We start from the raw sequence: 19,947 nt of genomic DNA on the forward strand, positions 1-19,947 counted from the left end.
GTTTTATGTTCTGCTGACAGATACAGCAAGTGCTTACATTGATTCCAAGGCATTATTCCTGTTTTGGATTAAATCCTGCACATCTCTAAAATGAAATTATACCTTCTGTTTTTCTCTCAGAGTTGCAGTGTCAATGCAATTTCTCAAACTGGGAAGTGTCTCTAGCATTTTTTTTTAATTTCAGATTTTTGCCAGTTGAGAATAATATTTCAGATGCTGCATGAATGCACATTTCACATAGTAATAAATTAATCTTATGGGAGCAGGATTCCATGATCAAGCAGTTGGAAGCTTTTGCTTCGTTTTTTTACTTAGAACATATTTTTTACATATTCCATACCAATGGAAATAAATTTCAGATCCTTTGTAACTTCAGTGTTGGAAAGTGTTGATTTATTTCTGTCTCAGTTATGGAGTATATGCTGCAGAAAGCTAGGATTATTTATTTATTTTTATTTATTTATTTGATTTGTCAATCGCTTACAAGATAATAGGTATAAGTATAAACATGAGTAAGAATACAGGAAATAGGTATGAATAAATGGGGACAATAGGACAGGGACGGTAGGCACGATGGTGCACTTATGCACGCCCCTTACAGACCTTTTAGGAATGGGGGTGAGGTCAATAGTGGATAGTTTGAGGTTAAAGGAGTGGGGGTTAGAGGATGTAACAACAGAGTCAGGTAGTGCATTCCAGGCATTGACCACTCTGTTGCTGAAGTCGTACTTTCTGCAATTGAGTTTGAAGCAGTTTACATTGAGTTTGTATCTGTTGTGCGCTCTTGTATTGTTATGGTTGAAGCTGAAGTAGTCATTGACTGGTAGGACATTGTAGCAGACAATTTTGTATGCTGTGCTTAAGTCTAATAGTAGGCAGCGTAGTTCAAGGTTGTCCAAGCCCAAAATCTCAAGCCTGGTGATATAGGGTATTCTGTTGCGAGCAGAGGAGTGTAGTACTCTTCTTGTGAAATACTTCTGGACTCGCTTGATTGTATTAATGTCTGATATGCAGTGCGGATTCCAGACTGATGAGCTGTATTTGAGTATTGGTCTGGCAAAAGTTTAGCAATTCGATATTTCCAGAGGAGAAGCTTTGTAAGATTAGATTTACAACTCTTAATGCCTTTTTGGCAATGCTGTTACAGTGAGCTCTTAGGTCATTTGATATGAGAACTCCATGGTCCTTGACAGAGTGAGGATCATCAACTAGGTCATATCTGCCTAGTTTGTATTTGGTGTACTGATTTTTTTTACCAATATGTAGGGACAGAGCATTTGTTGGTCAAGATTTGGAGTTGCCAGATGTTTGACCATTCTAACACATAATCAAGGTCGCTTTGAAGGATAGTAGCATTGTCGGTGGTGTTGAATAGTTTCACGTCATCTGCAAAGAGGATGCAGTTGCTTATAAGGTGACCACAAAGGTCATTTATATAGAGTATAAAGAGTGTGGGTCCTAGAACACTGCCTTGGGGGACACCGCTGTTAACTGGAGCGGGGTTTGATATAGCACTCCTTATTTTTACTATTTGTTGCCTGTTTGACAGGAATGCAGTAATCCACTTATGGAGGGATCCGGAAATGTCGTAAGAGTTTAGTTTTAACAGTAGTTTGTCATGGACCACTGAATCAAAAACTTTGCAGAAGTCTATGTAAATTGCATCTATAGCTTTACCCTGGTCAAGTAGAGTAGTCCATATGTTTTTGCAGTGTAGGAGTTGAAGATTATAGGACAATTTTTTCCTGAAACCAAATTGTTTTCTGGAGAGTAGGTTGTTTGACTCTAAGTGGAGAGTGATGAATTGGTTAATGATTGATTCCATGACTTTGCACGTGACACAACACAGTGAGATTGGTCTGTAGTTTTCAACCAGGCTGGGATCACCTTTTTTGAAGATAGGATGACTGTAGCTAAGGACCATAGGTTTGGTAAGGAGCTGGTTCTGAATGATATCTCATATATAATGTTTAGGAGTTCCGCTATGGCAGAGGAGAGCTTTTTTTAAGAAGTATGCACAGGGCCAATAGATAGGGATGGTTTTAGGTTATGTAGTGCCTTTTCTACGTTATCTTCTGTAAATTCAATATGTAGTAGGTCATTGCAGTTAGTTGTGGTACTACTAGGAAATGTGGGGCATGAACCATTGTTGTTTACAAAGACTGAACTGAGGAATGTGTTGACAAGATTGGCCTTAACAGCTTCATTGTTGCAGTCTTTCCCATTTGGTCCTTTTAGAGATGGGATGGTTCATGAGTCTTTAAGTTTGGTATCAACAACATTGTAGAAGGTGCGGGTGGATTTTGTACATAGGACGTTTTTCTCTTGCTTGCAGCAGTAATTTGTGCATTCTGCCTTTATCTGTCAGCATAGGGTGTTGTATTGGTTTTTAAAGTTTGGTATGTAGCCAGTTTTGTTTTTACACCATAGTGATCTTTTTTTTTTTTATTGGAGTTTCCTTATTGTTATGGGTAATTTGTTTTTTTTACTTTTGGGGGTTACTAATGGTACATATAGTTTAATGGCTCTTTCAAGTTCAAACAAGAATGCATTATAATGGTCTTCTGTAGTATTACATCTAGAGAACAGAATGTGCCAATCAAGAGATGATAGGTCAGCATCTATGAGATCATAGTTGGCTTTTTTGAAGTTGTATTTTGGGGATCCATCATTATGATCCTCCTTGTGAGGGCGTAAATTGAGACAAAAGTCGATCATACTGTGGTCACTGTTTGAAAAGGGTTCTTGTATTTGTAGGCCATATATTGAGTTTGAGCTGTTACAGAAGATAAGGTCAAGGCAGTTATTGAATCTAGTATTGTTAGTTACTAATTGATCCAGTCCCAGTGTAGTAACAGCATTGTACCGGGTTGCATGTATGGGTTCAGATGTACATTCATTTAGGGTCCAATTTATAAGAGGTAGATTGAAGTTACCAAGGAAAATAAGAGGTGAGGGCAAGAGGCAGCCCACGTTAACAGTGAAGTTAGCTTGTTTACATGAACTATGTCATAATCCAGGGCTCTGTAGCATAGTAAGAAGCGGATTGTGGTATTTACGGACAGTTCACAGACGATGGTCTCTGGAAGAGCAAGTTCCTGTGTAATTTGAATCTTTTTTAGATTTAGGGATTTTTTGTAGAAGATAGCAACTCCACCTCCTCTACGGATTTCGCGATCTGACCGATAAACATTATATTCGCTGTCTGTGGTAATGGAGTCTGGAAAAGATGCATTTAACCATGTCTCACAGACAAATATAATGTTGAATGTGGTCGTGCCTAATAAGATGAGGAATTCATGCATTTTGTTTGCGAGGCTTCTTGCGTTTTAGATATTTAGTAGTGAGTCTGGAGGAAGTAAGGGGCGTGCATGCCTAATGTTGGATGTTGATTACTTGGTGGTCTGTTTTTATTTTTTTAATATTCTGGAACTTTATTTCTCTCAACCTTCCAACTAATAGTCTCAATAAAAGCAGGCATCTTCAACTTCAACTTTAAAATCCCAAAAGCATTTCTCTATTGAGTACATCATTCTGTCGCAGAAGAAAGCAAAACCAACCCTAAATTTTCCCGTGCAACTCTGCATAGTTAAAAATGAGTTTCATCCTCTCCTCCCATGAAACGGGTCACATTGTCCAATTAGGAATCAGCCTGTTGTTTTAATAACAGTCCATATCTCGACAGACACCTACAAATGTGTCCTTGGATCTCATGGTTGAAGATTGTAACCTATGAATTCCATCTCACCCTTCCCTTCCCCCAGTTCATTGGCAAGTTGAAAAGCAATAATAGTCACAGGAAGCTTAAGTGCTTTTCTGTCTTGACAATTTCCCTGTTGAGAACAATCTTTCCTGATTCCTGCTCTGGAACTGGAATGCTAACATGATGTCTTTGGGGTATGTCCTTAGCAAAAGCTGCCAGTGCTGAAATTAACAAGAGTTTATTTTCCCTTTATCTTCTTGAAAGGCTCAGTGGGCAACTCATGTGCCAAGCAACTGAGGAATCCCCCCCCCCCGCTTTCTTTCTTTTCCTTGGTATCAGATAGTTCTGTAGGGATTTTCATTACTGCAGGACCTGTGTAACAGTAATTTTAACTCCTTGTTCAGCATTTTGATGGCAGATGCTAAGATGATCATGGATCACTTTTGGATGACTTCTGAAGTTTTGAAGTGAAAATGGTGGTGACTTCACTTGTGCATCTGTTTGTGACTAATAATAAAAAACAAACCAAATTAATGTAGATTTCATCTTTATTTACTGAAATAGCCCAAGGAAGAGAGGGAGGGAAAGGAGAAGGAGATTTATTTAAACTTATTTCAATTAACCTTTGTTTGAAACTTACCATGTGTATGAAGTTTTAAACAGACAGTTCAAATCTAATCAAATACATATATGTGAGATTGAATTATGTCTAAAACTATACCCATTGCACCTCTAATTTCCACTGTTTCATTGCCTCTTCTTTGATCTGGAAATAGCTTTTTTGAAATTTCATTGTTGTCTTTTCCTGTTTCAAGTTATTGAATAACATTAGCAAACTTAGCAAGAAATTTACTTATCCCTGGTTCCAAAACATTATGAAAAAGTCAAAAGGTATAACAATCTATATAAAGTTTTGTAAAATATTTCATTTCTTTCTCTTTCTCAGTTTCTTTTAGCACTTTACTATCTCTTTACTAATGAATTAATAAAGTATTTAAATAAAGCAAGACACCAGATGTCACTAATCATGACACGTATTATTACAATACAATCCTGTAAAATTGGATAATATTTACTTGCAGAAAATATCTCTGAATAAAGTCTAGTATTAGATTTATTTGCTCTAGTTTTTCAGGTTATAAAAGTGTATCATATCTTGATCTATACAATTTAATATTGCAGAAGTTAGCCCTACGTTTTTTCTCCTTTTCTGTATGCTTCTCTCTCTATAGATCCTCAGTCTTATTTGCAGACACAAATTATCTACAATTTCCCATATAATCAGGAAAGTAGATATAATTTGTAAAATAAACAGAATACCTACATACTAAATATTACAAGTAATCTGCATTTGTTATGCTTAGCATATGTAATACCTGCTCTTCATTTTAAGAGAGGAGAAATTGGACCTCTGCTTATGTTGCATACTATTCTGTAACAAGGAGAGATCTCTCATTGTTTAATTGGAAAGTGCATTTTATCTTTCAATAATATTTTTTCTTGAGTGCTGTTTAAGTAGAACTTGAGACTTTCAAGAAGAGATTGGACTGCCATTTGTCAGAAATGGTGTAGGGTCTTCCGCTTGGGCAGAGGGTTGGACTAGATGTCCTATAAGGTCCCTTCCAGCTCTGATTATCTGTTAAGAAAAATCTGTTAGAAGGACAAGGTATATGTCATGTTCCCATCGGAGCCTGAATCTGCAGAGGAAGATGAGCCAGAGCTGGAGCTGAGGGAGACCGAGGAGGCGGCTTCGTTGGCTTCAGAGGAATGTAGGGAGGAGGCCAGGTGGGGCCCCTCAGGAGTGGGATGGCTTGCTAGCAGGGAGGAATGGGACCAAGGTGACCAACAGAGGGCACACAGTGGAAATGAGGAGTGAAGGAGTTCAGGCGATGAGCAAGAACTACCCCTTCCTGATCCCTGAACAAGGAGAGTGGAGAGGAAGTGGGAACAGCACAGGCCAACCCAATGACTTGGGAGGGGAGTGCCCCGCCCCTCTTCACAAGGCACACCTGTGGATTGAGACTTAAGGAGACACTGTGGGGAGGGACGTTTGTTGGGAACAAATGCTGAATTCATTGAGTTTTTAGTGTGCTGTTTCCAACATTTGGAGTTTCCTGGACTTCTTGAATTATTTCTTGCTTCCTGGATTAGTTGCCTTGTTCCTTTGCTTCCTGGACAACGACTTATTCCCTTGCCCTGCTGCCTTTCTTACTTTGCAGCCATTGTGCTCACAGCATTTTGCTGCACTATTTGCAGCCAGAGGCGTGTGTGTGTGTGAGAGAGATCACTTTGCTCTGAGACTTGCCATAATTGGGAACGTTTGGGGGAAAGTTGGTGCAATAAAGGATTGGTGATTTGAACTATCAGCTGACTGTGTTGCCTCTGTGCCTTGACCCAGGTCATCACAGTATAATCAAATAAATGTAAAACATTTATTGATTGATTGATTGATTGATTGAATTTATATTGCTGCCTATTCGCACATGGCGACAAGGTGGCTTACAGAATATAAAACTAATAAAACTAATAAAAGAAGAGTCATATAATAAATTAACATAATTACTATCAGCTATTTTGGAAATATAAAGAGTATACCAATTCTGTTTATCCCTATACCACATTCTGCATACACTGACTGCAATCTTCTAGAAATATATAATATATTATTATGTCTTATTTATCCAAAGGTCAAGGTGGGGAATTTTGTGTATGAAATTCCTAATGAAAAGAACTATTCATTCTTCTACATTCTTTTGTTAATCCCGATAGTAATTGTGGGTAAGTGATTGCATACTTATCTTTACCCATTAATTTATTACAAAACAGTGGCTGCAAAGGATAGACAATGAAAATAAAATAAATGAAAATAAACCAAGTCATTTGATACAGCTCAAAGCTCTTCCAGTCACCAAAACCATCAGCTAGAGTCATCAGAGAGCACTTTACCTATAATCATCTCACAGCTCAGGAAGTTCTGCTTATACTGCATCTGACTAATGATCCATCCTATTCTTTTCTCTCCCTTGCTATACACAAAATCTTTCCAAGGCCTCAGACTGAATTGCCTAAATTCTTCAGTTCCATCAACATAATGAACCCTATAGATTTTCCTTCCTAGGCAGAGGCCTCCAAATTTTGTCAAGATTTGTGACAGTGTGAGGTGACAAAAAGGAAGGCATTTGAGAAAGGAGAACCCTACTTCCAAAATTCCGGAGGTTGCTTCGGCCTTCTACTACTAACTGTAGTTCTATTATTATTTTTAGGGTTGTTTGTAGCCTGCAGATACTTTTAATGAATTGATTTAAATATATTGAATGTCATTTTAAACTTGGCCACTTGGCACCAGTTTTCAGATATTTTTGTCCTTTTAAAACAAATTATAAATATGTATGTATTAGGACAGATAGCATGTTAACACCTCTGTTAGCTTGATGTTATTTTTTTAGTTGCAGTTTTTGTCACCCAGCGAAAGTCCAAACAATTAAATCAAAAATTGAGTGAACATCTGGAGCTATTGGAATGTGAACTTCGTAAAGAAATACGGGAAGGTAAATTTATATCAGCAGAATGCATGTGAATGAATTCACGTGTGGATGTAAAAGTCCCCAGAATTGTTGCATTGTTTTTATGCAATTATTTTATCATTGTATCAAATACAGAAATCTAGTTTGTAACTACATTACTACACTACATGACAGAGTTTTTCCTCAAAAATCCTTTAATATTCTTTATAAAACCCTTTGTAAAATTGTCTTGTAAGCTGTCTTTACTATTGCAAAGCTTCAATGCTCCTTTTAGCCAATCTTCCCTTGTTTGTAGGAAACAAGAACTATATATACAAATAAACAAATATAAATAGACCTACAAGATCTACTCTCATAGAAAGAGGTCAGTAATAGATAAATGTATGTAGATCTTGCCAACATCACAAATAACATACAAAGAAATTTGTTAGACTAGACAAATGGTTTATGCATTTGCAATAATGTTAATGCTACACCTAAAACACATGATTTGTCCAATTTAATATAGCAAAAGCCATTCCTTAAATATCTCATACTAAGTTTTTGCATATTAAGAGAGAAACTGTTTTTATGTGTTTATTTTAAATCTTCATGTGATTGTAGGAGCCTGTTCTGACACATAATGCATAATTGTCTTTATTGGAGTTTGGATTAAATTCTTCCATAGAGTATTTTTTGCTGATCTTACAATAAATAATCATTGGTCATTTCTATGTTGTATACAAAAATGGATTTTAAAAATCTGTATATTAAAAAGATAGACAGTTTTGCATATTCCAGAAAAATAAATACACATACACAAATGTATGCCACAAACACACATACTGATAATCATTCCTTTCTTTATCATTCCTTTCCAGAATCATAGTGAAAATTGTCATTAGGATGTAACATTATAAAAATAAACACTACAGCTGACTTTTTTGTTTTATAGGATTTGTTGAACTACAAGTTGAAGAACAGGATATAGTTGATAGCTTTGGAACAATTCCATTTCTTGATTATAAACATTTTGTTCTTAGGACATTTTTTCCAGAGGTAAATGATTATTTGTCTACAACAAACAAGTAATTGAAATAATGTATTTCAATTTATTAAATGTAATCTGCCAACTCCATTACAACTCTAGATGATGTATAGTATCATTTTTTTCAAAAATAAAATAGACCATACAACACAAAAATAACATCTGGAAAAAAAACAATCAACATTTCACAACTCAGATAGTTGATAAGGATCTTATTATTTTAAAAATGCCAAAGATCATTCAGTTTGTAACTGAAAAAGTTTTTCTAATTCATCAATCCATTTACAAAGTATCATCTTCCTTAAATGTGATGGAATATGAAGATAATAAAAATAGATGTGAATTTCAGGGTTCCTTCCCAACATATGCAAATCTTTGGTATTTAAAAAAAAGGACAAATATTGCAGTGTTTTAGATCAGAGGTCTCCAAACTTTAAGACTTATGGACTTCAACTCCCAGAATTCCCTGGCCAGTCTTAAAGTTGCTAAGTTCTTGTTTATTTCTTCATATATATATATATATATTTGAATAATGAGAACTTTCCAGAATATCCTGGTGCACTCACGCTATCAGTTTCCATCCTCTGTGGATGTAGTGTGAGTAAGAGGGGTTTCAGATGACAAATATTTCAGCTTTGAACCAGCATTAGTTTTGTTTTTCTTTTCTTAAGAAATTATTTCTGAACATGTGAGCTGTGGTGGCACAGTGGTTAGAGTGCAGTACTGCAGGCTACTTCTGCTGACTGCCAGCTGACTGCAATTTGGCAGATAGAATCTCACCAGGCTCAAGGTGAGACTCAGCCTTCTATCCTTCCGAGGTGGATAAAATGAGGACCCAGATTGTTGGGGGCAATATGCTGACTCTGTAAACCACTTAGAGAGGGCTGTAAAAGCAACTGTAAAGTGGTATATAAGTCTAAGCGCTATGTAGTTTTCAGTATGCAGCTAATTTATAAGCTCATAGTTTCTAAGAATTTTCACATCACTTTCGTTTGTAGTTTAGAGGAGGAACATTCAGAACATGTCATTATACCTCATCAAAATCAGCATCATCTTTATATTTATGCTGCAAATGTTTAGAAAATGTTTATTGTTGTATTCACATTTTTTTGTTTAGGCTAAAGATATTTCGTCTATATTTATTGAAGACTCCAATGAACCACTAGTAAGTATAAATATCTATAATTTTCATTCTTTTAAGTTTGTTGTGCTTTTAAAAATATTTCTAAAATTTTAGATTTTTTTTTACAGAATTTAGAAATATTGCATATCCAAACTGGGACAGATATTGGAAAAACTCTGAAAAGTTTTACTCACAGGAATAATGTGTTCCTTTATCTGCCTCCTTTGTATTTCGTATAACATCAATATCTGTAGCAGGATTTCTAATTATCAAATTATGATTTGTACAGTTTTAAGAATTAAATAAATACGACATTAAAAATAGGTGAACAATAATGTAATTTATGTCTTTCATTTCTTTCAGAGCAAAGATCAGGGTCTATATGCATTAATTTGTAACAAAAAATTTCTCGTTACTCTGATTCACATTCTTGAAAAACAGAAAACATTTGATGTAAAAGATAGGTATGCTATAAAATTTAAATTCTTCAAGTTATATAAAACTGGGGACAAAAGACACCAAATTGTCATTTTTTTGTTAAAATAGTCAAAATATACTTGCTGATTTCTTCACTTTTTGAATAGTCAAAATTAGTTCTTCTCATCTTGAATAGAATATGTCACCCTGGGTTATGATAAGACATATAAGTCTTATCAATCAATACTTTCACTTTAATCTAGCCTTTGCATTTGGAAGATTTTGTGAATATTTCCCAACTGAAACAGATGGAGAAATAAGAAATTTATATTATTCATAATAAATCCATTTTTTATTCCAATTCAGATGTGGAAAAGTTAGGGTTAGGTTAATTTTATGTTGCATCATTTGTATAATTTGAGCCATTAGGTGATTGAAGAATAACCAATTTTATTTTCTGAACAATACACAGGTATTTATTGATAAGCATTAGTTTTATGCTTCCTGTCCTTTTCTTCACCTGTAAAATGGCTAACAGAGTTTACATTCATGATATTCAGATTCTTAACTTTCCAAACTGTACAGATTTTTTTCATATTTCTAGCCTTAATTGTTGATCTTGCCAAAAATGCTCTGCTCTTAGATGTACCAGACTACCTTTGATTATCAATAAACAGATTATCTATCTGTTAAATAGACCCTTTATATTTAGTAGTTCCAGAAATCATCTCATGTTTTTGTATGGCACATGACAAGATGTGGGTGAGTTTGGATCAAGCTTGTGCTGTTATTATATGGTAATAATTTAGATTCCTAACATGCAGAGTTATTGTTAACCTGTTTTTTTTCTTTTTCAACAGATGCTTGTTTGCATCTTTTTTAACAATTGCACTACAGACAAATCTAGTCTATTTAACTAATATTCTAGAAGTTTTGACAAAAGATTTGATGGAGCAGTCTAGCAATATACAACCTAAGCTGATGCTGAGGCGCACAGAATCAGTAGTAGAAAAACTGCTTACAAACTGGATGTCAGTTTGCCTTTCTGGTTTTCTTCGGGCAAGTATTATGTATTATATGTTTTTACTATATAACATCAGTGAGCAAGAGATTGATTAATTTGCAGGCAGATTTTCCTGCTCACATTTTCCACACTTGGTCTTCTAGCAGTGTTGATCACCCAGTCACTGGTGATCACTGGTGGGATGCTGCCGGTTTAACACGCATGTTGCCTAAGGCGCTTGCACACAGCACTGAAAATGGAGCATTTAGAAGCTCAGCTGCTTACTTTCCAAGTCAACAATGATAAGTAGAACAGTGAGGGGTGGGAAATCAGCTGTGCCGTGCAACTGAGATGAGCTACAAAGCAGGAAATAAAGGACAGGGGCAGGTGGGCGGGACAGGTAGTTTCATCAGAACTACCAGTTCACCCGAACCGGTCTGAACCGGCAGCATCCCACCCCTGCACCCAGTCTTGCTTTATTTTGACACTGTGGACTACTGGCACAAGCTCAACAGACAGCCTCTTATTTTAATTAAATTTCATAATTTCAAATTTCATAAACCTGGTGTTCTGAATGCATTAAATAAATTCATATTGATACATGAGGCATAAGTAATCTATTACTTTAAACATTCCTGAATATTTCCTGCAGAAGCCACTTTGGCATGAGGGAAAAAAAATCTGACCAACTGCATGTTAATTTAATTCATTAGATATCATATTCATTACAGCTTTTCAGCATTCATATGCCAAATATAGACGCAAAGAAATAGTTTGTTTTCCAGGTTTTGTGTGAATTGAGAATGCATATTTTTCAAAACAGATTTGAACTACAACTGGGGCATACTTAGTACTTCCCTTTTCCTTCTTTTTTCACACTATGTTCATTAAACAATTGCAAATAAATGCTGCAAAAGACAATAACTGTCTTTCATTTTCTTTCATAGGAAACAGTTGGGGAACCATTCTTTTTACTTGTAACAACTTTAAATCAAAGGATTATCAAGGGTCCTGTGGATATAATATCTTGCAAGGCCTTATACACTCTAAATGAAGACTGGTTACTGTGGCAAGCACCTGAATTCAGCACAGTGGTATGTTACCTAATGACTTTATGACTGAAACCAGGACAGTTTGTATAAAAAAAAGCATATATTCCAATAAATGCTTTGCATAACATATTTTAAAAATCAAGGTTCAGTGCCAAGAAAGGCTGACTCTTTAACTTAATTTAATTTACAGATGTTTAATATGCCTTAGTATCTATTCATCTAGCTATGGAAATTGGCAAAGAATTATTCCTATTATTTTTATATTTTTGTTGAAGATAAATTAGCCCCAGAAAATTAAAAACAGTTCCATCCAATAAAAATTCATCCAAGTATTTGTTTCATCTTTTCAATCCTGTCTTTGTGGTACTAAGTATCTCAACACAATCAACGCATGGCTGTATATCTAGGTCAGAAGTAGCATAAAGCTCCGTGGAATCATTTTATCATTCTATTTCTGAAACTAGGCTCAGTGGTTTGCACCACCCACAAATCAGTCATTTCAACAGGAAGCAACTTTCAAAATATGTACATAATACCATTCCCTTCTTATTAAGGATGCAGAGTTGCATGTTATTCATGAATTAGACTATACAAGTAGTCGACATACAACAGTTCATTTAGTGACTGTTTAAAATCACTATGGCACTGAAAAAAGTGTCTACATTTATCTCTGTGAATGATACGAGGGAAAGCATAGTATTGGAAATTAAAGAAGGAGACCTATTTACGTGTCTCCGTGATTTTTGTGGTGTTATAAACAATGTTCTTCCAATATGCCCAAGATGATCTAAGTAGTTTGGAGCTGTGGGAGAATCCGAAAACTATTCTGATAGTTTGTTCCATCGCAGTTGTACCACCTGATGCTCATTTTGTCCATGTGGAAAAGATCAGCTACAGAAAGGTTTGACAGGATAGTGTGGAACTAACCTCATTCTTTAGCCCTGGAAATATCCATTATCAAATACTATGGGTTTTCTGTGAAATTGCTTTTCTAAACCACTTATTAAGCACAAAGGAAAAGAAAGTGAGACAAGGGAAGAGCAGGTTTGTATTTGTACAGCCTAAGGCCAAGTTGTAGATGGGCAGCATGATCAGAATCCTAAAAAGCCCATGGATTACTTCCTATGTGTCTGTAAAAAGCCCTGGTGATTGTTTTTTCTTTAGCTATAGATTTGAGAACATAATAAAGCAAATCTCAGCAAATTGTCATCTGTTACCTTGAATTACTGAAATTCAGGGTAATAAGTACTATGCTAAATAAACACTACTGGATATAAATACTACTCCCAAAGCTTGGAGATGGTGAATATTATGGAGTTTATCTTACAAAATCTAGACTGGACCATATAGGAAAAAGAATTGCAGAGAATGAAATATGGCAAGAGGAAGACCCTTGCCAGAATGAAAACATTGGACAAGCAGTGATAGGACATAGAAGTCATAAAGAAAGAAAACAGGGAAAGATTTGTGTGAAGGTTGTTCATTGTGTATGTATCTAAGTGAAGCAGAATGTGCATTTGGAGTTTCATCCAAGAGAAACAAAAATGATGTATGATAATATTTTAGAAATCGGTGAATGCCATCATGAATACTGTTAGGTATTCCTAATAATCCTTATGTGTATTTTCTATCCAATTTCAACTTTTAAGTCACTTTGAATAAACATTCACACTCTTCCAGGTATTAAATGTTGTCTTTGAAAATATGCAAGAAAATGAGGCCAATGGCGCTGCTCAGAATATCCAAGTTAAAATATTGGATTGTGACACCATTGAACAGGCCAAAGAGAAGATCCTACAGGCCTTTCTGAACAAGAACGGATCCCTCTATGGTCTCCAGCTAAGAGAAATGGGCCTGAGTAAGATATTGATAATGCTATACTAGTTATAAATTCAAAACTAGCTGTTAGTTTTTCTTTCTTCACAACTGTATAATTGTTTTTATTATTTACTTTTAATTGTACGGTTTGCATTTTTTAAAACTAAACATTATTATGTCTTTGCTACTTAACATAGGAATTATAAGATTAACTATTGGAGTTATTTAGAATAATTTAGCACCTGAATATGTCTTGGATTATTTTGTGGCTTTTTGCTGAAAAGACACAATAGAAATGCGACCATTATATCTTTGCTCCACAAGCTACATTGCTCTCAGAGTGCTTTCAGGTACAATTCAAGGTGCTGATTGTCATCTATAACAAGTGTGTCTGGGGATGGGGGCTATATAAATTGAACAAACAAACAGAACTCTCCACAGCCTGGGTCTTTATTTGTAGAACTGCAAATAAAGTCCCCAGTTGTTTCCATCTGTCCTGTCTGGCAGGAGGTGCGTGTTGTGAGTCCCATCAGTTACAGAATGTCATCTTGCAGGACTCAGAAAGTGATCCTTTTCTATTGTAGCCATGGAGATTAGACTGACCATGACGTGGCTGACTTGTCAGAAAGTTTTAAGGCATGGATTTGATTCCAGGCATGGGGGCTGGGAGGTTAGCTGGAGTCCCTAAGGTGTTAGACTTTACTCAGTTATCATGTTAGGATTTAATACATTGTTGGTTCTGAACTTTATTTTGTACTGTGTTTTTTTATAAGATACTAGCCATCCGGGTTGTTACAGAGAAATGGAAAGTGATAAAAATCAAATCGAATTGATCCAATCATAAAAATTCTAAATTGCATCAGTGAGCAAGTATGTAGCAATAGGCACAAATAGTGTGTTAGGGCAATGCTACAATTAGTGTAGCAATTTTTGTTGACCTAGCATACGTACTGGCAATATCCCCTTCAGCAGTGACAATAGCACACTTGCATAGTCACTTTGAAGCTTTTCACAAAATTCTTCTGTGATAAAGAATTTGGAGGAAAAGGAAGAAATGTGTAGGGAAGAAATGTGATACAATTGCAAGCAACATCTTTTATGTGAAACATATAAAATAAACAATACTATAGAACAAACATTAACATTTGCTCACATAATATACTGCTTTAACTTCACAGGAAAAGGCCGCTCTTACCTTTTTAAAACTAAGCGCAGATTAACTATTTTATTTGTGTTGTCAGCTCTTGAATCAGGTTCCCAAGCAAAAGAACTTCTGGATGTAGATGGTTCCTCCGTGATTTTGGAAAATGGAGTTACTAAGCTGAACACCGTAGGCCATTATGGGGTAAGAATAAACATCCAAATGTGTTGAAAATTTGCCTTTGTTAGGGGAGTATTAGGCAGATGTTAATTTATAACATGCATTTTCATTTTGTTAACATACGGAGCATATGTAAAGAATGACAATTGGATACAGATTTCAGGAAAAGTAAGAAAGATGGCTTTATTGTATGATTTCAGATTTCAGATGGAGCAACAATGAAAGTATTTAAGAAGAAACAAGATATATCAGCTGGTAAAACAAATAACATATTTATATAATATATTGGATTTTTGAAATTTTAAGTTTGTGGTAATTCTTTGGATTATAATTGAATTATAATTCAGAAGTTCATATGAACTGAGAACTGATTTCAGATATACAGTAATATGATAAGAACTAAAATTATTTAACTGAAGAAAAATTAAATATTCTGTTCTCAATATTGGGCAGTTGTAAGATTCTAAGAAGCTCACTTGCCCAGTCCAGGATTTCAATTTTCTCCAAATCAAACAATATGAAAGACAAATTGAATACTTCATGCCTTGCAAAAATCAACTCATAGAAGTCTTGAAAACCCAATTTTGAAAAACTAATTCAAAACCAGTTGAGAAAACATTTACTTCCTCCAGATGTTGGGATTACTATTTTCTGATATTTCTAAGCAAGCATCTATTTCCACTTAAATATTAATTGTACCAGTTAATAGAAAGGACTACCATGATTAAAGATCTTAGCATCTAAATTGGCAGTAATCTGAATAGGAATAAATTTAACCATGCATGTTTTAGTGTATTTTTCCTGAGCATCAGCCTACTTTCTAGGTCATAGCTTGATCTTTATGTGTGCATTCAGTTTACCCTTTCCCCCACCTCTTCACATGTTGACCAGATGGAGAATATTCTGAGGACTATTGCCATCTGGTAAGTCAGCTTAATACCTAGTAATTAGTCATTTGTTTAGCTACTTAATCGCAGCATTTCCATGAACATCTGTGTAAACCTTTCTTATAGATATTACCAGATGCAGAAGCAGCCAAAGAATCACAGAGTGCAAAACATAAAGGAAAACAAAAATTTAAAGTCAAAGAAATGTATCTCACTAAACTTCTCTCTACTAAGGTGATTCTGAGATTTTATTTCTAATCATAAAAGAATGATATAATGCTATAATTATTCAGTGTATATTCTGTTACTTTACAAAATGACTTGCTTGCATATGAAGGCTAAAAAGCACTGGGGCAAGGAATATATGACAAGACTTTCTATTTCATATGTAAAGCAACAGCATTTTGGAAATGCTTTATATATACCTGTAATTAAATACTGGTGTCATTAAGTACATATAATTATGCACTAAATCATGGTTATATGACCATCCATATATATAAGAAGGCTTCCTCTTTGACTTACATAAATTGAGAATAATTGCACGTTACGCATAGAGGAGCTCTAAGAAGGGCTGCATTCATGACTATCAAATGATTGTGAGGATAAAGTGTTTGTGGAAACGGAGATTGAGGAAAAGCACATATATTGCGTCAATCTTCCTACATGGAAGGAGATATGTAAGTGTAATTAGTAAAAATTAATATGTGTCCTTGCATGAAGTTATAGATATGTTAAGCTTAATTGGAGTGTATTGGCTCCATTCTTATAAATTATTTTAATTTATACCCAAGCAATTTTACACACACACACACAGAGTAATGAAATGCTTTTTTTGTTTTGTCACAGGTTGCTATCCACTCAACTGTTGAAAAGCTCTTTAGAAGTATTTGGAATTTGCCCAACAATAAAGCTCCAATTGCTATTAAATATTTTTTTGATTTTCTGGATGCTCTGGCTGAAAATAAAAAAATTACAGATCCTGATGTGGTTCACATATGGAAAACCAACAGGTATTTATGTGCTCACTGTAACTTGGTAGCATATAGAATATTCTTCTTTTTGGCAGATAAAGTTGTTTGTAGTTCTGGGGGATTATTTGGAGTGAATTTGATTCTGTGATTCCTTAGGAAGTGAACAAGCCTATTAGCTTAGCCATTTGGCTAAATCCAGATTCCCCTTCTATGATTAAAGCTTCCCATGAGGTGACTTGTGGTTGGACGTGTGCATTAGTGTTAGCCTTCTTCAGGGGTGGGATGCAAATATTTTTGCTACCAGTTCTGTGGGCATGGCTAGGTGGGAGTAGCTAGGTGGGAGTGGCATGGCTTTTTTTGCAGCACCCCCACCGTGCTCCTTTTTTTCTTTTCTTTTTGCCTCCTGGGCTTCAGGGAAGCCGCCTCAGCAAAGCAGTAAGACAGCAAGGGGGATCCCAGCACAGCTGATCGTTGGAACAGATGATCGTTGGGAGAAAAAAAAAAAAAGAAATACCATAAGGAGTAACTTGGTGGGGTGGAGCAAGCGGGGAAGAATGCAGTCAGCGATGTCGTGCATGAGCGCGATGGCTGGCTGGGAGGGGAGGGTGGAGAGGGGTGGGACTGGCTGGGAGGGGAGGGTGGAGAGGGGTGGGGCCAGCCAGGGGCACGATTTGCCGGTTCTCTGAACTGTGCAGAATTGTAACAACCGGTCTGAACCAGTAGAATCCCACCCCCGGCCTTCTTGAATAAAGGGTGTCCCTTTGGCCTTGAAGGAAGCTATTGTGTGTCCTATCCTCAAGAAACCATTATGGAGTCCAAAAGCCTGGGACAATTATATCTTTTAAGGAAGATGATGGAGAAGGTGGTCAAACTTCAGCTTCAGGAGACCCTGGAGGAAACAGTTATTTTGAATCCATTTCAGTCAGTTTTCAGGCAAGAATTTGGTACATACATAGGTAACATTGGTTGCATTTGTTGATGACTAAGGTGAAGCCAAGACTGAGGTGGTATATTGATCCTGATTTTTTTTTTATCAGCAACTTTCAATACCATTGACTATAGTATACTTTCAGGTTGACTCTGGGCCTTGGGTGCAAAGCATATTTTATAATCTCTTTTCTCTGCAGCTAATATCAACTTATGTTAATTGAGGAGGACTCATTAGGTACTACAGGCTCTCTTCCATTCTATAATACATGAAATTGTCAGGTTTAACATATACATAAAACTGCTGGATAAGGTCAACTGTCAGTTTGGAGTCAGGTATTATCAGTCTGCTAGTAATGTCCAGTTATCTATTGACTCTGGATTGGCAAAGTGACACAGTTAAAGTCCTAGCCCAGTGCCCACAGGCTATATGGGTATGGATGAAGAAAACTGACTCAGTCTCAGTCTTGAGAAAACCAAGTGGCTATGTTTACTCAAGCTCCTCCCTCAATATACTAACTTTCAGTGGGATGTACTTCTTCATTTGAGACGGTGTGCAATCTGGGGTTCCTTCTGGACTCTCAGTTCCTGCTTGAAGAGAGTCTAATGCACCAGTTTCCTGAACTATGAAGCCCTTCAGATAGTCACGCACGAACCAGTTATTTCACAGTTAGATTATTATAACATGCTCTGGACTGGACCACCTTTAAAAACGATCCAGAAGCCACAGCAGTTTCAGAATGCAGCAGCGGAAGAAAGTAGTTGACCTGGCTTAGGCCTGGCTTTCTGAAAGGCTGCTTATCTTCAATTGTTTCTGTCCATCCAGTGTGAACAAGCAAGGTGGGTGCGCTTTGAGCCCCAAAGATTAAAGAGTGCCATCTTGTGGGACTGAGGAAGCATGGTTCCTGTTGCAGTGCCTGGGTTTTGGAACAACATTGTCCCAGTCATTTAGGGAGCTTTTGGAAACTTTTAAAAATCTATGAAATTTTTAAAAAGATGGTTGTTCCCCAAAGCCTTTCTTTATATTAATTGTGTTTGCTGAATAGCTGGATATATTGTTCTCCAGTCAGCCATGGTCCTTTTTTACTTGTATCTCTAATATTACTCTTTTTTTATTTGTAAGTCATCCAGAATTACAAAGAAATTGAATACATACATGTATGCAGTGGTGGGATTCAGCCGGTTCACATCAATTCAGCCGAACTGGTTATTAACTTTGTGTGCAGTTCGGTGAACTGGCTGAATCATCACGCCTGGCCCCGCCTTGTGGCTTGTCCTCCCCCTCCCCTCCTCCCCTTGCCCAACTTCTCCTGAGACCATTTTGGCATCTTGGCGCTTCTCTGACCGGCTCCCCTCCCCACTCCAAGCAAGCAACATTGGTGCAGGCAAAACTCCAAGGCAGCTCTGACAAGGCACTCGGAGGGAGGAGCTGGAGATCCTAAACAGGTGGCCAGGCTAAGTGCCTGAAGGACCCCGTCTGTCACCAGTTCTGCCTCGGGGCAGAGGATGGGGCCTCAGCCAGGGAAAGGTTATTCCCAACTCTCGGGCTGACTGGCTTCTTCCCAGCAGCTCTTTCTCTGCTTTTTGGCATTGGCCACCAAAGACAAGGTTTTTGTGGGCAGAAGACCTTGCCCCACCTGCAACCACCCAGATCCCCTTGCTTCCCCCAAGCATTCCATTGCCTACCTGATTCCCAGCTCTTGCCATTGTGTGCAGGGAAACAAATGTTTATGGGTCTAAAAAAAATAAAAGTTCAATCAGTCAATTCCAACTTCTTGTGGAAAAAAAAGATCCCGCAAAGTTGGAATCCTTCCATCCTCCATGAGTTTGAAATGCCGCTGAGGAAAGGTGCCGATGACTCCACGGGTCTCTCTCTCTCCTCCTCTCACCACCACCCAAAAGCCCTCGCTTCCCCCAAGAAAGGTGGTCAAAGAAAGCGCCTCTCCTAAAGGCCTTTAGTTTGATGCACCCACCTGCTTTGCCTCTTCCATCACTTGCTCCCTTCCTGAACACGGGCAAGAAAAGCACATTGTCCGGGGGTGGAAAAAAGACGCGTGCAGGAGCTGCTCTTTCATTTCTTCTTTCACTTTGTTGAGGCTGGAGGTGCTCACTGTCTTGAGTCACCCTCCTCATTTATCCAATGACAGAGATGGCATCTTAAGAAGCCATGC

General features: G+C 36.8%; 1 protein-coding gene across 1 annotated transcript in view; it reads left to right on the plus strand.

Moving 5' to 3' along the window:
* PLXNC1 (plexin C1) overlaps nt 1-19,947 on the plus strand; it is a 66,003-nt gene that overhangs the window by 41,054 nt on the left and 5,002 nt on the right. Inside the window, exons 15-27 of the mRNA XM_087968113.1 lie at nt 6,391-6,481; nt 7,150-7,251; nt 8,162-8,265; nt 9,372-9,419; nt 9,741-9,841; nt 10,655-10,853; nt 11,745-11,891; nt 13,530-13,707; nt 14,909-15,012; nt 15,189-15,243; nt 15,880-15,911; nt 16,002-16,109; nt 16,725-16,888. Coding sequence (XP_087824239.1) covers nt 6,391-6,481; nt 7,150-7,251; nt 8,162-8,265; nt 9,372-9,419; nt 9,741-9,841; nt 10,655-10,853; nt 11,745-11,891; nt 13,530-13,707; nt 14,909-15,012; nt 15,189-15,243; nt 15,880-15,911; nt 16,002-16,109; nt 16,725-16,888 — 1,433 coding nt within the window. The remainder of the gene's footprint in view (nt 1-6,390; nt 6,482-7,149; nt 7,252-8,161; nt 8,266-9,371; nt 9,420-9,740; nt 9,842-10,654; nt 10,854-11,744; nt 11,892-13,529; nt 13,708-14,908; nt 15,013-15,188; nt 15,244-15,879; nt 15,912-16,001; nt 16,110-16,724; nt 16,889-19,947) is intronic.

This window comes from Notechis scutatus, chromosome 6, assembly GCF_049901735.1.
Source record: "Notechis scutatus isolate UNSWTSFEM ecotype Mainland chromosome 6, rNotScu1.2, whole genome shotgun sequence".
Classification (NCBI taxonomy): domain Eukaryota; kingdom Metazoa; phylum Chordata; class Lepidosauria; order Squamata; family Elapidae; genus Notechis; species Notechis scutatus.